Source organism: Lipotes vexillifer, unplaced genomic scaffold (assembly GCF_000442215.2).
Source record: "Lipotes vexillifer unplaced genomic scaffold, Lipotes_vexillifer_v1.1 scaffold1618, whole genome shotgun sequence".
NCBI classification, from domain to species: Eukaryota; Metazoa; Chordata; class Mammalia; order Artiodactyla; family Lipotidae; genus Lipotes; species Lipotes vexillifer.
In genome coordinates, this window is record NW_006797412.1 from 7,146 (window position 1) to 30,579 (window position 23,434).

The 23,434-nt window shown below is 35.7% G+C and overlaps 2 protein-coding genes across 2 annotated transcripts; both read right to left on the bottom strand.

Annotated features, from left to right (window-relative positions):
- Positions 1 to 9,990: 9,990 nt before the first annotated feature.
- Positions 9,991 to 10,733, bottom strand: LOC103084013 (aspartyl/asparaginyl beta-hydroxylase-like). The gene is given in 4 exon segments (XM_082931468.1): positions 9,991 to 10,226; positions 10,261 to 10,486; positions 10,488 to 10,518; positions 10,579 to 10,733. Coding segments are annotated over 4 exon segments (648 nt in total).
- A 17-nt stretch (positions 10,734 to 10,750) lies between these two features.
- LOC103084289 (uncharacterized protein C7orf72-like) lies at positions 10,751 to 22,860 on the bottom strand. Its single transcript, XM_007469535.1, has 3 exons — positions 22,308 to 22,860; positions 13,864 to 13,958; positions 10,751 to 10,870 (listed from the first exon to the last, which is right to left on the bottom strand). Exons 1-3 carry the CDS (start codon positions 22,858 to 22,860, stop codon positions 10,751 to 10,753), a joined length of 768 nt encoding a protein of 255 aa, XP_007469597.1.
- Between the last annotated feature and the right edge of the window lie 574 nt (positions 22,861 to 23,434).

Genomic DNA, 23,434 nt, shown 5'->3' on the forward strand with positions numbered 1-23,434 from the left:
CCTACCCACATACGTGGGGAGTTTCTTGCCTTTTGGGAGGTCTGAGGTCTTCTGCCAGCATTCAGTAGGTGTTCCGTAGGAGTTGTTCCACCTATAGATGTATTTCTGGTGTATCTGTGGGGAGGAAGGTGATCTCCACATCTTACTCCTCCGCCATCTTTCCAGAACTCCATGTATCAGATTTTTATTGCTGAATACTATTCCATTGTATGACTATGCCACAATTTGTTCATACTTTCACATGCATGTGAACATTTGTTTCCACATTTTGGCAATTATGAATAAAGCTGCTTTGAATATTTATGTTCAAGTCATTGTGTGGACATACATTTAAATTTGTCTTGGGTAAATATCTAGGAGTAGAATGGCTGGGACACTTGATAGGTGCGTGTTTAACTTCTAAACAGTGTTAAAGAGTTTCCAAAGTATCTGTAATGTTTCACAATCCCACCAGCAGTGTGTGAGAGTTCCAGTGTTCTGGATCCTTGTCAACACCTGGAATTTTCAGTCTTTTAAATTTTAGCCATTGTGGGGATATACTGTTTTTCACTAATGACTCAGCATGTTGAACATCTTTTCATGTATTTTTTAGCCATTCTTATATTTTTTGTGAAGTGTCTGTTCAGATCTTTTGTTCATTTTTCACTTGGGTTGTTCGTCTTGTTATTGATTGATTTTAGGAGGTTTTTATACATTATAGGTACAAATCCTTTGTCATATATGTGATTGTGAATATTTTCCCATTGTGTAGCTTGCTGTTTCATTTTAACAATGCATTTTGAAAATCTAAATATTTAAAAATTTTTACAATCTTAATTTTATATTGAGGCTTATTATCCATTTTAAGGTTAATTTTTTGTATATGTTAATATAGTAAAACTTGATTTTTTTCCCCATAGGATATCCAGTTGTTTTAGTAATATATTAAGACTTCCCTTTCTTCACTAAAATGCCTTGGCACATTAAAAAAATCAAATGGCAATATATTAGGTGTCTCCACTTCTGGACTCTCTTTTATGTTCCATTAATCTGTATCTATCATTTTCCCTTTGGTACTGATTATTGTAACTTTATAGTAAGACTTGAAATCAGGTGGCATAAATCCTCCAAGATTATTCTTCTTATTCAAAATTGATTTAGCTATTTTAGGTTTCTGTTTTATACTGATTTTATAATCAGCTTGCCAATTTCTTCAAAAGTGTCTCTTAAGATTTTGATGGAGTTTGCATTGAAACTATCTATAGATCAACTGGGGAAGCATTAACATATTAACAATAATAAGTCTTTCAGTCCATAAACCTGGTTTGCTTTCCATTTATTTAGGTCTTCTTTAATTGATTTCATTCATCAATATACTCTAGTTGTCAGTGAAGAAAATGTGCATGTGTTTCACTAAATTCTATGTTGATTTTGGCCCTATTGTAAACAGAATCTTTTGAAATTTCATTTTCCAATTGTTGCCTTCTGATATGCACAAATACAATTGGTTTTTGTATATTAACAATAAACTTATGCCTTTAATAAATTCAGCTATTACTTTTAGTAGTTGAAGATTCCTGAAGATTTTCTATAAATATTAGGTCATCTGTATGTAAAAATAGATTTGTTTCTTCCTTTCCAATATTTATGACTTCTACCTCTCTTCCTTACCCTGCTGCAATAGCCATTACCTCCATTGGATGGAAAATAAAAGTGGTAAGAGCAGGCATTTTTGTCTTGTTCCTGATTTTAGAGAAAGAAAATTGTCTTTCATCATTACTTTAGCCTTAGTTTATCACAGATGCCTTAAATATCAGGTTGAGGAAGTCCCCTCATAAATCTAATTTGTTGAGAGTTTTTATTACAAATATTGATTTTCCCTTCTTCCTAAGAATAGTCTTGGTTATTTCTGATTCTTTGCTTTCTGTATCCATTTTATAAAGAAATTTTCAATTTCCACAAATATGCAGATAGGATATTGATTGAAATTACATTGAAACTATAAATCAACTTAGAAAGGTCTAAAAAAACTTTAAATGTTGAGCCTTCCAATCCAGATAATAGTATATTTCTCTATCTATTTGGGTATTTTAAAATTTCTCTCAATACACGTACTAGTTTTGCCACAGGGTTCTTGAATATGTTTTGTTAGATTTATTACTCAATAGTTAATAATTTTGATGCAATTTTAAATGATAGCTTAAACTCTTAAAAAATGTTCTGCTTCTCACTGATATTTAGAATACAATTAATGATTTTATAATAATATTTATTTCTAGAAACCTTATTACACTCATTTTTTAATTTTAGTAAGTTAACCCCAGATTTAATTGGATTTTTAACATGCATAATCATATTATCAAGAATAATAGATTTGCTTAACACTTTCTAAGTTTTATACTATTTTTGTGTTTCTTTGACTTGGCTGGCTAGGAACTCCAATGTGTAGAGTTCAAATATTGTTTGATTTACCTTTTCATAGATATCTGTTGTTAATTTGAGGATAATTTTCAGTTCTTTTCATCAGACTCTTTTCTTTTTTTGCCTATGTTTAGATGAGTATATGATTTTCTGCTGTGATACAGTTAGTTATGTTTACCGATTTCCTAAAGTTAAGCAAATTTTACATTTCTGGGGTAGACAACTTTATCATGACTTAACTTTAGTAACCACATGCTAGATTGCTAGACCCTAAACATGTGTGTGCATCTTCAGTCTTTACCTGATACCTTTCATTACTGATTTCTACCTTAATTCATTTGAAATCAGAGTGTATTCTGTGTATAATTTCAATTCTTTTAATTTATTGATTTATTTTATGTCCCAGAATACAATTTACCTTGGTGAACCCTCTGTGTGAATTGACAAGAATTCCTATTCTGCTATTGTTGTGTGGACTATACCAAGTAGGTCAAATCAGTCAATAATGTTTTTTATATCTTCTTTTTATATCTTCTTTATCTTCACTTTTTTTTTCTGTCTACCTTTTCTATCAGTTACTAAGAATGGAGTGTTTAAATCTCTGATAGTGATTGTGGATCTGCTTTTCAGTTCCATCAGTCTTTGCTTCATATATTTGAGTTGTGTTATTAGGTCATTTTATAAATTGACCTTCTTTATCATCATGGAGTATCTATCTGGTAAAATTTCTTGTTCTGAAATCTACTTCGTTTGATATTATTACAGATATTTCTGTTTTCTTTAACTCTTTTTTGTGCAGTATATATTTTCCCATCTTAAACTTTTATCTATTTGTATTTAACGTGGTTTTCTTGTAGCCAGAATATAGTTGGGTATTAATTTTTTTAATCCAACATAAAAATTGCTGGCTTTAAATTTAATTATATATAGTTAGAGTCAATATAACAATTGACATAATTTGGTTTAAATCTAGCTTTAAAATCTAGCTTTATTTACTATTTGTTTCACCTCCTTTTCCTTTTGCATTACTTTGTTTTGGATTAGTTAAGGTAATTTTTTTCCTCTTTACAATTTAATTTTATCTCTGCCTATTAGCTTTCTTTCTTTCTCTCTTTCCTTCCTTCCTTCCTTTCTGTGTGTCTCTCTCTCTTTCTTTCTTTTATCATGGTCACTCTAGGATTTACAATACACGTCTTTAATTCTAGGGTTTACAGTATATTACACCATTTCACAAATGGTGTAAAAATTACAACAGCATATCCTCATTTTCATCCTGGCATTCCCTGGGTTACTGTTATACAGTTTACTCCTACATATGCTATAACCTCTAACTACTTGTAATGGTTGTTTCTTTCTTTTCTTTTCTTTTTTTTTTTTGCTGTTCGCGGGCCTCTCACTGTTGTGGCCTCTCCCGTTGTGGAACACAGGCTCCAGACGCACAGGCTCCGGACGCGCAGGCTCAGCGGCCATGGCTCATGGGCCCAGCCGCTTTGCAGCATGTGGTATCTTCCCAGACCAGGGCACGAACCTGTGTCCCCTGCAATGGCAGGCAGACTCTCAACCACTGCACCACCAGGGAAGCCCTGTAATGGTTGTTCCTTTAACAGTCAGTATACTTTAACTTAAAAACAAAACATAGTATTTTATTTTTACCCACATATTTACCATTTCTGTTGATCTCAAATCCATTTCATTGTGGAAATTCAAATTTCCATATACTTTAGTTTTTTCTATCTAAAGAACTTCCTTTACATCTGCTAGCAATGAATTTTCTCAGCTTGGTTTTTCTGAAAATGTCCTTGTGTGTTTTGACTTTATTTTTGAAATGTGTTATTTCTGGTTAAAGTATTCATAGTTGATTTTTTTAAAATTTAAAATGTGTTTTCATTTTATTCTGGCTTGCACAGATTCTGACAAGAAACCTACTGTCATTCTTACATGTGTTCCTCTGTACATAATTTTTTTTCTCTATTTTAGGATTTTCTCTTTATCACTGTTTTTCCACATTGTGGTTGATGTGCATGGTTTTATTTATCTTTACTCAGCTTGGCATTTGCTGAATTTTTGGGATGTGAAGATTTATAATTTTCTTCAGTTAGGAACAATTTGGGCCATTATTTCCCAAAATATTTTTTTCCCACCTTCCTTTTTACCCTGGAATTCCAATTACATGTATGTTAGACTGCTCGACACTGTCCCACAGCTGACTGATGCTTTATTTGTTAATTTTCTTTCTGTATTTCATGTTCGAGTTTCTACTGCTATGTCTTTAATTTCACTGACCTTTTATTCTGCAGTGTCTAATCTGTTCTTGAAGCTATCCATTTATCTTTCATTTTAGACATGGTGTTTTTCTCTAGAAGTCCTTCTGAGTCTTGTTTGTATGGCCCATTTTCCACATCATCATAGTGTGGTCTCCTGTACATCCTGAATGTAGGGAACACATTTGTAATAGCTGCTTGAACATATCCCTGTCTGCTTGTTTCTTCATGTCTGTCACTTCTGTGTCTGGCATTACTGACTTACTTTTGCTCCTGACTATGGGTAATATTTTTCTTCTCCTTTGCATAAAAATTAATTTTTAATTGAGCTTTGCTTATTTTGGATGTTAGTTTATTGGTTGCTAGAACTTATTTTAATACTTAAATAGTGTTAGATTCTGTTCCAGCACAAAGTTCAGTACTTGAAATCAGTTGGGTGCTTTTGAAGGTTGCTTTTAAGCTTTGTTTATTAAAGTCCAGAGGAAGCTTTAGAGTAGGGTTAACTAAGCCTGACTTCAGAGGTGACATCCTTCTGAAGCGTCCACCTGACATCCCATGAACTAAAAAGTTTATTCCTTCTACTTTGTGGGGACATGGACATCCCCTGCCTGTATGAGCTTCAGAAAATGATCATGCCGGTTCTTTACAATAGGTGTTTCCTCAGCTTTGGTAGTTTCCCCTTAAGGAGGCAAAGATCAGTGCTCAAAGTTCTGCTCATTCTCTCTCCCAGATCTCCAGAGCCCCCTTGCTGTAGCTCCCTCCTCCCTCGTATCCTACTCTGAAAATTATGCTTGACTTGCCCCTCACCCCCAGAACACCAATCTCTGTCTCCTCAACTGCATGAAAGTGTGAAGCTTTGTATGGATTTCCCTTCCCTGGACTGTGGTTTAGAAACTGTCTCCGGGTAGTAAGCCAGTACGATTGTGGAGTTCACAATGTTGTTCTTCCTTCCTCAGAGAGCTTAGTACTTCACTGCCTCTTGTCTAGTGTCTGGAAGCCATTATTTCTCAAAATTTGTTCAGTTTTCTACATTATTAAGGCAGAATAGTTGAGTGCATGTTACTCCATCTCCTGTACTTCATTAATTTCTTCTGTTATCTTTTTTCTCGCTTTGTACTATTGTTGTTTTCCTTTGCTGTCCATTTTCTAGCATTTTGAGAATGGATTTTCATTCATCAAGAAAGGTACTACTGGTGTTTAGTGGGGAGAAGCCAGGAATGCTGCTAATCATCCTACATTGCACAAAATCTCCCCCACAACAAAGAATTATTCAGCCCAAAATGTCATTGTGCCAAAGTTGAGAAACCCTGGTTTAACATATTATTTCCATTCTATCATTTAGTTTTTCTTCAGGGACTCCAATTATACATATTTTTTTTTCTTCTTTGCTTATCTTCCTTTTCAACCATTTTCACTCAGATATTTTAAACTAATTCTTCATTCTTCTTCTCTTGGATGTCTTCCTACCTTTCTTCAAAGTCCCCCATTAAATTTTTATTTTAATTAAATCTTATTTAATTTTAGTTTCCTTGGGCATCATGTAATTAGAAATTAGGTCTTAATTTTGAAATGAATTTCCTTTCATTTGCTTCACCTAAAATTTTATTTGTAAATTTTTGAATTTCTTTATGCAGGCAATTTTCATATTCTCAAATGCTTGCCTGAAAATATATAACAAACTTCAGAGTGTTATATTACAATATTTTTAAAGTTGATTTGGGGAGGAATTTTTTTCACTAAAGTATTTTGATTCTTGTTTTCTGTTTTATTACAGTTTTCTTTAATTAATTCTGTGAATTTTGTGTGGTTTAATATTTGTAGTTCAGTGGTACCCTCTTCTGTCAGTGTAGCAAAGTACAGTTTCTTTAATAAAGTTTTTTCCTTATATTAGTTGACTGTTACCAGAGGGTTTGTAAAATCTCCAATTAAATAATTCTTTTTGCTTTTCAGGATCTTAAATTTTCCTCTTTTCCTTCTTTTTTTTCTTTTAACCTTCTTCTCCTACACAATCAATTCCTTTCAGAAACTGCCATCTCAGATCACATGTTCTTTTAACTCCTTCTCTGTAGACTTAGACTTTAGACTTAGACATTATCTATATTTTTAGTCTTAGACTTTGTCTATTTATCCATGGTTTTGACCAATTTTAAGCTGGCTTCTGTCTACCATGTAATTTTTCCAAAGCTGTCCTCATTTACCAAAAAAAGGGTTTCTGTTGAGATGTTGAGACATGACTTGTTAAGATTTTCTGTTTTCTTTTCTTTTGAACTTGCAGTAATTTGAAATTTAGAATTTCTCTGCCTTCTAGTTATGGTGATGGTAAGGTTTTTGTATACTGTCATTTGTCTTGTTCTGCACTGTTTTTGAGGCTATACGGGGATGCACAGTTTTATGAGGTCAGCATTATATTTGGCTTCCCCAAAGTGATATATTTTTGTTCTTCTTGATTGACATCGGCAGATATTTATCAATTGTTTATCAATGAACCAACTTGTGGCCTTGGTGTTCTTTTAAAATATATGTTTGTTTCCTCTTTTCTTATTTCTCCTTTTATCTGTTATATCCTCCATTCAACTTAAAAAACTGACTATTATTTTTTCTCATTTTGAGATGGATGCTTGCTTAGTTCTTAAATTTTCAGGTTTTCTTCTGTTATAACATATTCATTTAAGATTATTAAAAAAAAAAAGAATTGTATATTTTCCTCCAGGCACTGTTATAGTTGCATTCCCACACGTTACTACAATAATTCTATTTTATTTTTTTATTTTATTATTTTTAGTGATAATTTTTGTTTTTATCCCTTAGAAGTGTGTATACAAGGAAACTAAAAGTAAATGAGCACCAACATTTACAATTCCAGATCCCTTCCTTTTTTAGAATTAGCAGTAGTCAAATTAATATGAAGAACCTTGAAGAGGCCAGAAAAATATATAAACTGTTGACCTAAATATCTTGACAAGCTATGTAAGTATTAGAAAATCACTTATTTCTCTCTGGGTTTGTTTCTTCATCTGTTAAATGAAACTTCAGAATTGTATGATTCTTACTGAAATAGTTACAGATGAAATTATATGATGCCTGGAATTTTCTTTAAAATAACTGAGTGAGTTTAGGATGGGAGTATAGATTATATAAAACTGGCCAAATAATAACTGCTGAAACTGTATGATGGGTACATAGGAGCTCTTTACATTATTGCCTCTACCTTTGTATATGTTTGAAATTTCCCATAAATTTTAAAGTTAATAATATTTTAAGAAAAAACAGATGATTCTTTGCCTCTCATTTTCAACAAATTTTACTGCAAGAGGCAAGTACTATCTGGGATCGACACACAAAACCAAGCCCACAGGCAACATCTTCAAAATGTTAAAAAGAATAAACTATGTTTAATCTGAACAGAGTCGATAATCTTCATATTGGATGTGTACTATTTTTAAAAACTGAGTGTCTTGATTTCTTTTTCGCAGACCATGAAAACCAGTCCATCCTGACCACATAAGTGATTTTTTTTCTTCTTCTCTGGTTTGTGGTGATTGTCTTAGATATTGACAATGTAAGCTGTAGTTCTTATCTATTATTTGGTTTCTTTTTGACAGTGGAGAATCTGGAGCAGGAAAGACTGTGAACACAGAGAAGCGTGTCATCCAGTACTTTGCAACAATTGCAGTTACTGGAGAGAAGAAGGATGAAACTGGCAAAGTGCAGGTGGGTCTGATTGGCGTGTGTCAGAATCAAAACTGTCAGAGCGCTCAGGAAGCCCAGATGTGAGGACTGCTCTTGTCTTTGCAGGGAGCTATGGAAGATCAAATCATCAATGCCAATCCCCTGCTGGAGGCCTTTGGCAATGCCAAGACCATGAAGAATGACAACTCCTCTGGCTTTGTGAGTCTCTGGGTCACAGAGGGTTTTCTCAGGGCTTAAATGCCCCAAAAGGCATGTCTGAGTTATTATTCAATCTCTTCTTACTCATGAACTTCCAGTTTTGTATGTAATGTCATCTTTTTCACTTGCAAGGGTAAATTCATCAGGATCCACTTCGGTACCACAGGGAAATTGGCTTCTGACCTGATCCAAGTCCCTTCTGCCATGTCTGTATCTCCTGTAGTCTGGGGATGATTTGTAACTTGCCCTCTCTCCAGGTTTTCTTCAAAGTTGGCCTGCTGGGTCTTCAGTCAGGGACCCTCACTGGCTCCAGGCTGGTCCCAACCATGGCGGAATCACTTCTGGCCTTTCCTTCCCTGGATCGATTTTATTTTTTAAATTGAAGTACAGTTGATGTACAACATTATATAATCTACAGGTGTACAATACAGTGATTCACAAGTTTTAAAGGTTATACTCCATTTATAGTTATTGTAAGATATTGGCTATATTCCTTGTGTTGTACAACATTTTATTATTCAGTTCAAGATATTTTCTAGTTTCCTTTATGATTTCTTCTTTGGCCCATCACTCATTCATAAATACATTTTTATATTTCCAAATGCATGATTTTCTAAGGTGTTTTGACCTATCATAATAGTCTTGTGGGCAAAGAATATACTTTGTATGACTTAAAACATTTGAAATATTTTTAGACTTGTTTTATGGCATAGTATGTGGTAATTTTTGTAAATGGTCCTTGCAAAAAGATTTATTTATGTATGTCTATTAGGTTGAGTTGTTAATTGTGCTGTTTTATTCTACTATATCTAGTTCCAGTATATCTATATGTACTATATTCCCCAGTATCCCATTGTCCTGTTAATTGGCACACAGTTTATGATGATTCCTATCAGCCGGAGTCATTAGCAAATATTTCAGTGCCTTTGCAGATAAAAATCCATGTTTAGAAGAGAGGTCACCCAAATAAACCTAACATTGTTAGTGTTATGCACTACTAACAAATATGAAATCTGACAAAGCAATTGCTGCTACATCAATATAATTTCTACATCTTTTCTGAAGATTACACATAAACATGGGTAAGAATAAGAGCTGTGTGAGAGATGGAGCAAACAAGCAAATAAAACCAATGGATCTACTGTCAAAAACGAGGCATGTAGAAATGCAAAATCACATCAAATTTTTCTTTCTAAAAAGTATTCTAAATTACAATTGACTACAATTCATTTAAAATGTTTTAGATCGTGAGCTTTTCAGCAATTTACAAGATTTGTCACAATTACCTGTTTCCTGTGGGCAATGTATTGAAAAAGTTGGTGAATGATGTGTGGATAAGATTGGTCCTCCTCTAGTTTTAGGGGCAAAGATTCTGAAGTCTGTCATTTCCTATTGTTCTTCTTCAAGAAGGTAACTAAATCTTTCCTAGCAGGGTCTGAATTTATGTCTCCCCATTTTCTGGCGGTTCATATTATTGTTCATCATCATCTTGGTTTATCATGTCATTGGTATCATGGCACAGTCTTTCATTGGAATCTGGATTTTTCTCTTCCACTTCCTGATTAGTCTTGTAAGCTGCCACTTCTATGTATGTAGCTTCAGTTTCTTTATGAAATGTTTTAGTTTGCAGGTCCTCAAATTTATCATCTACATAATTTCCTAATAAATATTCATTTTCTAGTAGCTATTCTTCTAGTAGCTATTCTTCTGCTGGTGTGTCTTCTATCTCTGTTCTCTGAATGTTTTGTGTGTACTATTTCATAAAGAAGTGATTAAATTTGATCTTTGACTTCATCTCTAGTGCTCTTGGAATCTGATTCAATGGGAACCTCTACTAATAAATCTAGATATTTCCTAGTTTCTTCTGACAAGACTAATAACATTGAAGGAGATCTCTCTTTATGTCCTGATACTTTAGCATCATTCACATTAAGATCCTCCATCACCAACAATATCATGTTTCAATTTCCTAGAATTTCATGTTCAACAAGACCTAACAAAAGATACAACTGATGCCCAGATTCTAAACAATGCAATTACCATAAACAATGTGAAGAAATAACTTTCAAAAATTTCCTTCTTTCCATTTTTGTGTTTTCTTTGCTTTGTCTGTCTTTTGGGACTCTTGCTGCCATTTTTGTTGGTGCTGGGGCTGACACCAGCAGCTGCTGCTGCTGCTGTCATGATTGGCTTACTAATAATTAATCCTTAATGTACAGCAGAATATGTGAGGGGATGCCACAGGGAACTCCATAAATAAACAGCAGTGGATATGATAATTGTGTCTTCACATGTTGCTTCTCTCCTATTCTCTTACACATCTAGAATTCCAAATAAACATATTTTTCTTTTTCACTGTATCTTCTATGATTTTCACTCTCCCTTTGGTATTTTCCATCTTTTTGTAAATTTGTGCATCATCAAGAGTATTTTCCTCTCTTTTATCTACAGTTCTCCAATTTTCTCTTTAACTGTGTCTAATCTGCTACAGCACCCATCTACCTTATTCTTTGCTTACTGTATTTTTAAGTTCTGGTACTACATTTTTCTCATTTTTCTACTTTTGCATTTTCTAATTTCTAACTTATTTACAAACATTTTGAGCTTAATCTCTTTTTTCTTTTTGAACATTTTATGCATATTTCCAATGTCTAGAATCAATTTTTGTCTCTCTTTGTTTTCTCTCATTTCTGCTGATTCTCATTCACAGTGTCCTTTCTCTTTATGTGTTTGGTTACTGTTGATTGTGTGTTAAACATTATATTTTAAAAGTTATTGACAGAAATAATTTGAGGCTTAGTAATTAATATACTATCATCCTCCAAAGAAGTTTTATTTGTATGTGTCTGGATTCTGGGAATGATAGCAATCTAGGATCACCTTAATACTAGTTCAAGACTTGGTTTTCTCTTTTATTGTGAAGCAGCTGTAGTCTGTTCAAGGCTTTTTACTATTGATCTACCCTTACTTCTAAACTGAAAGCCTTCAGGTGTAGTGGGTGGTTTTCAAAGACCAATTCTAATTTTTGATGTTTTATACCCACGAGGCTAGGAAATGTTCAGTTAAAGCTTAGTTTCCCTTTCCAGAACAGCAAATTGCTGTAAGGCCGAAGTGACCCTAAGTGATAGCTTAAATTTTAGAGTTTCTACCCTCTTATTGGCCCAGTAATTTCTCTCCACCTTATTAGCTTTTTGATATTAAAAAAAATGTTAATCCAGTTGTTTTTCCATTGGAAGTACTGTCCCATGTTACTTAGCTCCCACTACTGGTAGTAAAATATCAAGATTTTGTCATAAAAGTCTAAGCTTATTTTAAATTTAAATAAGTATGCTCTATAAGCTTTTGCAGGACAAGCACAAACTTCAGAATTCTAATTCTACAATATATAGCTAAGTAAAGCATGTAGTCTTGCCATAAATTTGTAGCCTTAGATGGAAAAAAAAAAAGGCATTAATTAATGCCTTCAATTTCTTTTAATGTTCCCTTTCATTTGCTTTCACAGGACTTACCAGAAGGAGCAATAGACTCTTTGAAGAGTCTGGAGATGGAATAAGTGAAACTAACAAATTTTCTTTACGCTTGTAAACAAATTCTGCCTTTTATCTGAATTTAGAATAGTTCAAAACAGGTCAAATCTCCCTCATTTCTAATGCTTTAATTTTCTTATAGAGAAAAGTGCATAGACAAGGAAAGACATGAAGCCCTGGCACGGGTGGATGGCATCTTGAGTAAAGGAGGCATTGGTGACATTTATTTTGAATGACCTTTTTATTCCATGGCCATATACCCTAGTACATGATTTGTGGGCGGTATGCTCCATTCCTTTTTGGTAAAATTAGAAAAGGCAAAGGGAGAGGTGGGGAAAGAGGGAAAAGAAGAAATCAATCTGTATCTCTAAGTACAGATAATTTATCAGGCAGCTCAACTTTAGGAAGGAGTAAAGACAAGAGTAACAGAAATGGAAATTGACTCCTTGAAAGCATCCGTATCTTTACTGCTAATAGGCATGGGTTTCTTTTTGGAGTGATGAAAGAGTTCTAAAATTAGATTGTGGCAATGGTTGTACAATTCAGTGAATATCCTAAAAAAAAGAAGAAAAAAACCCCAGTGAATTGAACACTTTAAATGGGCAAACTTTATGGTGTGTAAAACATACCTCAGTAAAGCTGTTTTTTTTTTTTTAAATCCCTTGTCATATCTATGTATTCCTTGGGGAGTCTTCAAGTAATTTAAATATCACGGGTTTAGAATCTATTAATCCACATAGGATGATTCAGACATATATCTAGGTTTAAAGTTTGTGGTCAAAAGTCAGTTGCTTAACATCACAGGACTTCAGATTTCTCAAATAATATGGGGATAACAACACTGTCTTGTCCAGAAGCAGGGACTCAAACACAATTTTTGTTCATTTAATACATGGTGGGAGTGCTCTAGGTGAAGTGTAGGATACGACAAGGAAAACACACCAGTGGGAATGTGGTTTCAGCTGAAATCTAGCTTTATTCTGTTTCTTCAAGGAAGTCAGTCATTGGCCAAAGCCTGAGTGGTCAATGTGGGAGGGTGCAGTGTCCAGCTGGCAGCTGGCAGACATTTAGTGGCTATTGCCTACTGCCACTGGGGAGGGTGCACTTGCCAGTAGAGGGGCCTGTGTTGGGCACTACCATCATCAACTACTCATGCTTCTTCCATAGTACTGTTCTGTTGTAGGGATGCACAGACATGCATAATATACAATAACTGTGAACTTCTACATAGTGCCTGGCCCATAAGGAGTACTTTATAAATGGTAGCTATATTTTTTTTAAACTTTTTATTTTATATTTGCAGTATAGTTGATTGGCAATGTTGTGTTAGCTTCAGATGTACAGCAAATTCAGTTTCAGTTATACATATACATGTACCTATTCTTTATCAAATTCTTTTCCCATTTAGGTTGTAACATAATACTGAGCAGAGTTCCCTGTGCTATACAGCAGGTCCTTATTGGTTATCTATTTTAAATTTAGCAGTGTGTTCACATCAATCCCAAACTTCCTAACTATTCTTCCCACCCCCCACCCTTCCTCTCTGGTAACCATAAGTTTGTTCTCTAAGTCTGTGAGTCTATTTCTGTTTTGTAAATAAGTTCATTTGTATCATTTTTTTTTTAGATTCGTCATATAAGCAATATCATGATATTTCTCTTTCTCTATCTGACTTACTTCACTCAGTATGCGTAGCTATTTTTTACAGGGCATAAAATATCAAATACAGACAAGGAAATAAATTGATTACAAATACTACATAATGCTATGCAGTAAGAAATCCTTACGGTACATGTTGCTTGCTCATCAAATGTATATAGGTGATTTTCTGAGTATTCATGATGAGGCTGTAAGGCAGTAACTCTCAGTGGGCTTGTCCAACCTGAAAACAAAAATGTATGTGCTTTGGGTACATACGTACGAAATACAAATGTACACAATGCAATAGGAATTCCTTCTTCCACCAGAAATACTTCCTACTAGAAAGCTAAACTGTGTGGTATTGATTTTTCCATGGATTATCTAACAACTTTTCTCAGCAGTGAGAACAGAAGCGCTCTGGAATTTATGTGTTAGATTAAGTAAACAGTGTACAATTATTTGTTATTTATTATTATTGGAAGAGATCTCTTGGGCACTATTAATCTGTGCATGTGCACGCAGACAGACTGGGGATGGTGGTGACACAAAGGAGTTTACTATGTAGATAATTCAACCTAATGATAAGAGATGGGCAAATATAAAAGCTGCCTTCAACAAATATTTACCTCACCACAAATGAAAGCAGATGAATGTATAAAGATTGAAAACAGGTTTCCTGGTTTTGAGGTGCTCATGAACAAATGGAAAAGACAGACATATAAGTAGATAATTTCAGTATAATGTGGTGACTGTGATCATTGTTGAGCTCTGAGTGCTGTGGGAGTGCAGAGGAGGGACATCTAATCCAGCCAGATTGTAGGGAGTTAGGAACATCTTCCTGAAGATAAGACCTGACCTCATCTTGACAATTGAGTATGACTTGGATAACAAAGGGGAAGTGGAGGAAAAAAAGTCATTCCAGATGGGGGAACAGTATGTACAATGGTAGGCTTGCCCTGTGAGAGCAGCATCACAACTCTTACTGAAGGTTGGGTATAGCTACATCTTGAAATGGCAGCCAGGGAATGGTGGAAGATGAACAAAAGAGGTAGGACAATGTCAGGACATGAAAGCCTTGGACCTATCCTCCTTGGTAAGTCTTAATAAGAGAGACTGATAACTTTGGCAAATTACTTTGGTTTGGACAGGGGACTAGTGTAGGTGAAGATAACGGTTGTACCACAGAGTTCCTTTTCCTACCGCATGGGGTCTTCTAACTTGGTCCTCCACTTTTTAGCTTTGCCCCATGAATTAATCTAACTCAGCAAAAGATGAACTAAAATGTTAAAACTGGGAGCTAGCTGGACAGTACAGAGATACCTAAGCATAGGTGAGATGAATTGTGAGAGGGATTTGGGATAACACAGGAGCACCCTGGTCACCATGGATAGCAATCTGGTGAAGCTCCATAACAGACTACAGCAACACTTGGGGCTTAATAATGTATATACTTCCTGGCTAAGGTGTCACTGTGACCTCCTGACCCCCCTGAGTCTTATTTTTCTTACCTTTAATGATTGCTGTCAGAGTTGTAAAAACTACCATTAATGTATTTAAAGGAATTGGCAAATTTCTGGCATGCAGTTTATAACATTATCAGTTAGTAGTTGTAACATTATTAGTACCTACAGTAGTAAGTAATATCACTTTCATAATGATGATGTTGATTCAGTCAATATTTGACCAAGCAGGACAGAACCTGCAAACTCAGAAGTGGCAATGAAGGGCTGGAGAACAGGGGACCCTCTGTGGATTCTGAAGGTAAGTGAGAGAGAGTAGCAAGTGAGAAGGCCTTGACACAGCACTGCTGACTGTGAAGATGGAGCAGGCCATGTGAGAAGACTCCAGGAGCAGAGTGCATCCCCTGCTGCCGGAGAGCAAGGAAACGGGCGCCTCAGATGTCAGGGACTGTATTCTGCACAGTTAGAATGAGCCCCAAAGTAGATTTCTTCCCAGATCCTCCAGATATGAACAAAGAGCACACCTTGACTTTGGCAGTTGGATCTCAAATAGAGGACAGAGTTAAGCCTGCTCAGGTTTTTGACCCACAAACTTGTCAGTAATAAATGGCCTTTATTTAAAGGTGCTAAATTTGTGGCAGTTTGTTATAGCAGCAAGAGAAAACTAATACATAAGCAGAGGCAAGAGGCCAAGGCAGAGTGAGAGAGGCAGTGCTGAATTCCACGATCTTTTCAGTTTTGAGAAGGATAATTCTGTCTGTGACTCAGCTGGCCAAAGAAAACCCTCCAGTAGATTCTCATGCCATCAGCAGCAATATGGTGCTTTTTGGTATCCTCTGATTTGAAGCCATTCTAGCAGCTACTTAGAAAAAAAAAAGAAAAGTAGAAAAACAAGAAAACTAAAATTTTGACTTTAAGCCAGAGTAGAAGTAAACAGGGCAATGAATTACAACTATATACCTCAGGGGCACTATGCTTACATCTAAGTATGATGACATCCTTTCTTCTACCTTGTTTCAGTAACTAGTGCTGCAAAATAACCTCAAACCTAGTAGCTTAAAACAACCATTCATCATCTACTGGACTCTGAATTGTTCAGTCATAAGGCATAGCTCCAATAGCTGAAAATGTTCAAAATGACCTCACTCACATGGCTGGCAAGTTGGTATTGACTGTTAGCTGGGAGCTCAGTAGGGCCTGATGACCAATGCCTTATTTTTCTTCCTCTCTGGATCTAGGTTGGGTCTCTCACAAAATAGTGACTGAAACTCAGGGGAGCAATCCCTAAATGACCAATCTCAATGTGCAAGTACTTACCAGGCCTCCACTTGCATCATGCTTGCTAATATCTTATTGGCTGAAGCCACTCATATGTCCAAGCCCAGAGTCAACGTGAGAAGGAAACAGACCTCATTTTATGGTAGGAAAAGTGGCAGGCACACACAGGAAGGGGTGAGCTGCCAAAAGCCACTTTTGGGAACAGCTATTACACACCTCTCCTTCATAACCCACAGTCTCACTTCATTGCTTTCATGCCACCAAACAAATATCAAGTCTTTTTTCAAGGAAAGCACTGTATTATTTCCTTGACAAAAGTATTTCCTCATTTATTAGAGATTTAACATGTTTAAAACTGTGATCGTATTTTTACAGTGAATGGGTTTTGTGTGTAACCCATGAAACTGTATGAGTTTGGAGGAGTCTACCATGAACACTATTTTCCCATAGGCCTTATTATTTTTATTATAAAACATTTCCATAACAAGGTGCTTTTAAGGAAGCCAAAACCTTAGAAGAAAGATTCAAGGACTATTCTATGTATTTTTTTTTATTCATGTGTTATCTCTCCTCTAATGGTTACAGACAGGTTTGGTTTTTTTTAAACATCTAAAATACCCTTTGTGAGTGGTCTTCCCTGAGTTTTCTTTCTCAATATAGCAAAAGGTAGGTTAATTATGTTGATATTTTCAAAGAACCAACTTTAGGTTTAGGTTATTTTTTCTGCTGTTTTTCTATTCTTTATTTTATTTATATGAACCAAACATCCAACCTTCAAAATATATGATACAAATATTGACAGAATTGACGAGAGAAACGGCCCTACAATAACAGTTGAAGGCTTTCGTACCCTACTTTTAATAATGAATAGAACAACCAGACAAAGATCAGCAAGGAAGTAGAGGACTTAAACAACAATTTGACCTAACAGACATTTACAGAACACTCAAACCAACATAATACCCAAGTGGAATACACATTTTTCTCAGGTGCACATAGAACATTCTCTAGGCTATATTGTAGGTGACAAAGCAAGTCTTAGTAAATTTAAAAGGACTGAAAGCATGTAAAATATATTAATACTTTCTGAACACAATGGAATGAAACTAGAAATCAATAGACTGGAATAAAATTAAAAACTGATATATGAAAATTAAACACCACACCCCTAAATAACCATTGGGTTAAAGAAGAAATAACATGGGAAATTAGAAATTATCTTGAGACAAATGAAAACAAAAACATAAGTAATGGGGTTCAGCAAAAGTAGTGCTAAGAGGAAAACTCATAGGTATAAATGCTTGTATTCAAGAAGAAATATCTCAAATCAACCACCTAAATTTACACCTTAAAAAACTAGAAAAAGAACAAACTAAACCTAAAGCTAGCAGAAAAAAGAAAATAATAAAGATTAGGTCAGAAATACACAAAATAGAGAATAGAAAAACAATAGGGAAAATCAATGAAAGCAAGAGTTGGTTCTTGAAAAGATCAACAAAATTGACAAACATTTAGCTAGACTGACTCAGAAAAAGAAAGAAGGCTCAAATAACTAAAATCACAAATGAAAGAAGGGACATTACAACTGATTTTTGCTGGAGGTCATTGAGAGGACGTGACCACCCACTGACCCATGAGCTGAACTCAGGCAATCAGAGGCTCCTACCCCCTCCACTGTCCTTGAAATGAATGTATGTTCTGCCCACTGTTCCCACAGGAGGAGCTGTTTCAGGAACACAGCCTTGAGAGAGTAACGCTTCGTTGAGACCATCTGGACAGTATACGTGACTGAACCCCGTTAAGTCCTCTACATAAACTTGAAGATTCTGGAGGGTGGGTGCAGAGATCTACTCATCTTAAGGCACCTAAGACAAGCATAAGTAAGTTTCCTCGGTAATTAAACCTGCCACCTACCTGTCTGGAGAGCCTGCCTCTTTCTCCTTGCCCTGTGAGTACAGGGGCCAGTTTTGGATTTCACCTGGGGAACTCCTGAGGTTTTGAAGCAACAATTTTACAGAAATAAAAAAGGATTATAAGAAAGTACTGTGAACAGTTGTACACCAAACGATTATATAACCTACATGAAATGGACAAATTCCTAAAAACACATAACCTACCAAGACTGAATCATGAAGAGACAGAAAATATGAACAGACCTATAACTAATAAGGATATTGAATCAGTAATCAAAACTCCCAACGAAGAAAAGCTCCAGATCAGACCGCTTCACTGGTAAATTCTACAAAATATTTAAAAAAGAATTAACACTAATCCACTTCAAGCTCTTCCAAAAAAATTCATTCCACAAGGCCAACTGATACCAAAGCCAGACAAAGACACTACAAGAAGAAATGGACCAATATCCTGATGAATACTGATGTGAAAATCCTCAAATACTAGAAAACAGAATTTAACACATATTTGAAAGGATTATACACCATGACCAAGTGGGGTTTATTCCTTGAATGTAAGGAATTGTAACTGTGCATTAATACATTGTGTGGCAATGTAAAATGGATTAGCCACTATGGAAAACAATAGCTGGTTCCTCAAAACATTAAACACAGAATTACCATTGAGCAATTCCACCTTTCGGTATATACCCCAAAGAACAGAAAGCGGGATCTTGAAGATATATCTGTACACCCATGTTCATAGCAGCATTATTCACAATAGCCAAAAGGCGAAGCAACCGAAGTGTCCATTAATGGATGAAAGGATAAACAAAATGTGGTATATACATAAAATGGAAAATTATTCAGCCTTAAAAAGGAAGGAATTCTGACATATGCTACAGCAAGAACACTGCTGTCCATGAGGACACTATGCTAAGTGAAACAAGCCAGTCACAAAAAGAAAAATACTGTATGATTTTTCTCATATGAGGTAGCTAAAGTGGTCAAATTCATAGAGAAAGTAAGTAAAATGATTGGTAGGGGTTGAGAGGAGGGAAGGAAAGGTAGTTAGTGTTTGATGGATATAGAATTTCAGTTTGGTAAGATGAAAGGAGTTATGGAGGTGGACAGTGGTGATGGCTGCACAATAATGTGCTTAACACCAATGAACTACACACTTAAAAATGGTTAAGATGGTTGTTACTGAGGGTGTGTACCCCAAAATTCATATGTTGTAGCCCCTACCCCAATATGATGGTATTTGGAGGTGGGGCCTTTGGGTAATTAGGTTCAGATGAGGCCATGAGGGTGTGGCTCCCATGACAGGATGGAACTAGGAACAAAAAACAACTGACCACCATTAAATGCCTAGATAAGGTTGAAATAGGACAAAAAATTAGTGATATAATCTTTCAGGATCTTGTTTTGATATTTATGAAAGTACACTGGAAAGCATAATGGTGTGTGATATAATTAATTCTGAGAAAATATCCTTCTTTATCAGAATGTATGAGAAATTATGTGTATTTAGGTTTGCTAAAAACTGAAAGTATTTATTATTTACAATTAATGATTATTTCCAGAATCACTGAAAGCATAGGCCAAATTATATTGAAATCAATCCCTGAACTGCAAGTGTTGTTCTTTGAAACTGTTAATAGCTCATAACAGCTACAACTAATTAAATGCTTTACCAGGTTCCACAAATTTTGCTAAGTATTTTACCCATCTTCATTCATTCAATTCCTACAATTTTTTTTTTTTTTTTTGCGGTACACGGGCCTCTCACTGTTGTGGCCTCTCCCGTTGCGGAGCACAGGCTCGGGACGCTCAGGCCCAGCGGCCATGGCTCACGGGCCCAGCCGCTCCGCGGCACGTGGGATCCTCCCGGACTGGGGCACGAACCCGCGTCCCCTGCATCGGCAGGCGGACTCTCAACCACTGCACCACCTGGGAAACCCCAATTCCTACAATTTTGTAAGATAATTTATGTATGAAGGAACTGAAAATTCTGGACTTTAACTTAACATGCCTTTGTTTAACTTTACAACATCTAACAAATGTTATTGGTTCATTCCTTTGTCAGATATTTTTACATGAACAACAGTAAATAGCCCTCGCTATTATAAATTATAACTAGTATCTGAATTTTACAAATAAGGATACACAGGCATAGAGATTAGCAACGAGTCCTGGGTCATGGTGCAAGTAAATTTCCTGCCAGGAATAGAGTACAGACAATCTCACTCTAGAGCCTATCTTCTGCATTCTGCTGTACTGATCTAGGCAGTGAAATAGAGGCTAGATGAGCTGTATATTTGGTTCTGAACCGTTGGTGCTATGTCTGTTATCCCTATTTCAGTCATAAGTTAGCTTCTTCACCTCTAATTTGTTGGAATGCTTTGACAGTTCACTCTTCGGAAAACTTACGAAAACAAATCAATATTGTTCTTAAAAATTACACTAGGTTGGGATTTTCTGCTTACAAGCAAAGTGTCATACTTGCCTAAAATAGGACTACAATGAAAAATGATTTCGATTCCTTTAAAGAAGAGTTCTTGATAATGACTATTAGTGTACATTGAAACATTAACAAAAGACTGAGCTCAAGCTCCTTCCTGGACAGATCAGAAAATTGGTCACTAGTTCAGAATCAGTGAAAACTGTACTATGGCTGTAAGACTGGCCTGAACTCATCAATGGTTCCTTCAATGTGAATTGCATTTGCTTCTCAGTAATACCTTATTTCCCTAGATGGTATTTCAAATGGATTATAAAATAATTATTTCTTAAAATAGGTTATTGAACCTCATTTATATATTTACATGAACATTCCAAACTAAGGAATTTCCCTAAGCCTACCTGCTGAGGCCACAACTGGAGTGCACATTAAAAGCATAGTTCTTATCCCATGCTTATCTCTCATCAGATTGCTCTTTTCTTGTTCAAGAGTGGGTATCTGGAGAGTGTGGCTTGGGACCATTATTTTGTGGGGCTTTGCATTTCTACTATCTTTGCCCTGATTCGTACTCCCTTCCTCGTCCCAAGTGCCTATGGCCTCTCTTCATGGAGGAGTGGCAGGAACCATGAGCTTCCACTGCTCCAAAAAACAATGATGTCACTGTTCCTCCACACAGCCTCCCTAGGCCTCTGGTCTGTGGCTGGGCACTGCAGAAGAGTGGTGAAGAGGATGCAGCCTCTTAAGGCTAGAGCAAGCTCAGCATCTCTTGCTACAGCACTTGGTCTTTGCCTTTCCCACATGCTCAAACATGTTAATCTCTTTTCACTCCCTGCCTACCAGGCACATTCCATACAGGAACACTGCCCATGGCTTTCTTCTGGAAGTTTCTCACCACTTCTGGGCCAGGCTTGTGACAGCCTCTGGGATTTCTTAGAGAGAAACCAAAAGGTGCAGAAGTCAGTGAGTGTCCATCAAATTCTGCCTCCAGGAATGTCGTGAAGTTATTTATGCAGGGGTTGCCTCTCTTCAGCTCCTGTTCTTACAAGACCCCAAAATTTACTTTCAACTACTTTCGCATTGCATTTCAGCTCCTGTAACCTAACTCTTTGATAATCATCAGCAAATTAATTTTTTCAAAGGACAGAGACAGATAAGGAGGCATGATACACAATTATTAAAGTTAAATATAAATTCCTTTGTGGCAAAATTAGGTTATCTGTGTGTTTAGAATAAATTATCTGATATATACTTTGTGTTGGCCACATATTGATGAATGTATTTTTTGAAAACCAACTATTTTTTTACAAACAGGTTTATAAAAGGCTTATCATTCTTATTACTTTTTCCTTACAATCCATAATTTAAAAATAAGAATTCCTTATTTTGTCTTTTACAATTTTATGTCAAATGAACTGCTAAATACTGAATCTTAGATCCATGCTCTTCTCTCTCATTTGAGTGTTTAAAAATTACAAAGCCCATGTCACTTCATTTACCTCCAAGTCTTGCTCTGATGGAAATGTCTGGTACTGCCCTGGAATTCCATCTCCTGTCCTGTTTTAGTTCTTCTAGTAACATTTTTTTCCTTTTTAATGTCGCCTGAAATCCTGTGTCTGGCCTGGGAACTCGATGTTGAGGTTTCACATCACTGAAATCTACCAAGCTTGGTATGGTTCTGCCAATGCCAGGCTTTAAGTTAGCATCACCACCAGGACTCACAAACCCTGAACAGGTGTCACCTAAGGGTACATCATCCCGAAGTGGAAATAATGGATAATCTGGCCCGTACGGTGTGGGATAAGGATAGTGTAAATGATAGTCTGGCAGGACTGAAGGGGGATAAGGGTGAAATTTAAGAAAAGTAGGGTTGCATTTCTTTTCAATTCTGCCACAGTCATGTCTGTCCTCAACTCCTTTCACAAAAGGCATGTTCAGTTTTCGTAAGAGAGCATGATAGTGTGGATAATCTATATTCTCAACAGCCTTTGTTCTTGAAAGGAAGGATCCTTCAGAGATACTTATCTTTCCAGGTGTGTGCTGTGAATCCATATATACGGCCTTTCTCTTTAAAATTGTGGGTGACTGTATATTAATTGCTTCTGAAGTCTCCTTTCCCTTTAACTATAATACTCTTATATTTCTAACCACTGAGGATTGGTCAACCTAACATAGTTATTGATTTGGCTTTCTCAATGTCAATAGAGTTTTTTCTTTTAAAAAAATTTTAAGGTAAATATTTTTTCTCCATCAAAGGAAGTAAGGGATCAGAACAGAGAAAAACAAAATGAAACAGAGCCCATGTTGCTTGGCAACAGCTAGAACTCTAACACATTGGACCATTATATACATCATAATTTAATTCTTAGGAAAAACAAAAACAGACTTGTCAGTAAAGTCTCCATGACAGTTTCCTCAGCAATGCTCAGGAAAACTGTGCTCATTTTAAAATTTTTCCATAAGTTGATACTTTATGGGTAAATGAGATTCAGTAAAGGGTATAAATAAAGCAGTTAATGAAGAGGCAATATATTTTTTAAAGCATATCTCTGATATACTTTAAGTATTTACCTGATAGATATAAAAAAGTACAAAACACACTGCTTATATAAATTGTAAATTTAAA

Excerpts from the sequence above, each read along its gene's own strand:
- LOC103084289 (XM_007469535.1), bottom strand. The coding sequence starts at position 22,860 with ATGGATTCACAGCACACACCTGGAAAGATAAGTATCTCTGAAGGATCC. Across the intron at positions 13,959-22,307 it reads CATCAGAGCAAGACTTGGAG|GTTGGACAAGCCCACTGAGA; the intron begins GTAAATGAAGTG and ends TTTTGTTTTCAG. Across the intron at positions 10,871-13,863 it reads ATGAGCAAGCAACATGTACC|ATGTGTAAGAGAATAGGAGA; the intron begins GTAAGGATTTCT and ends TTGGAATTCTAG.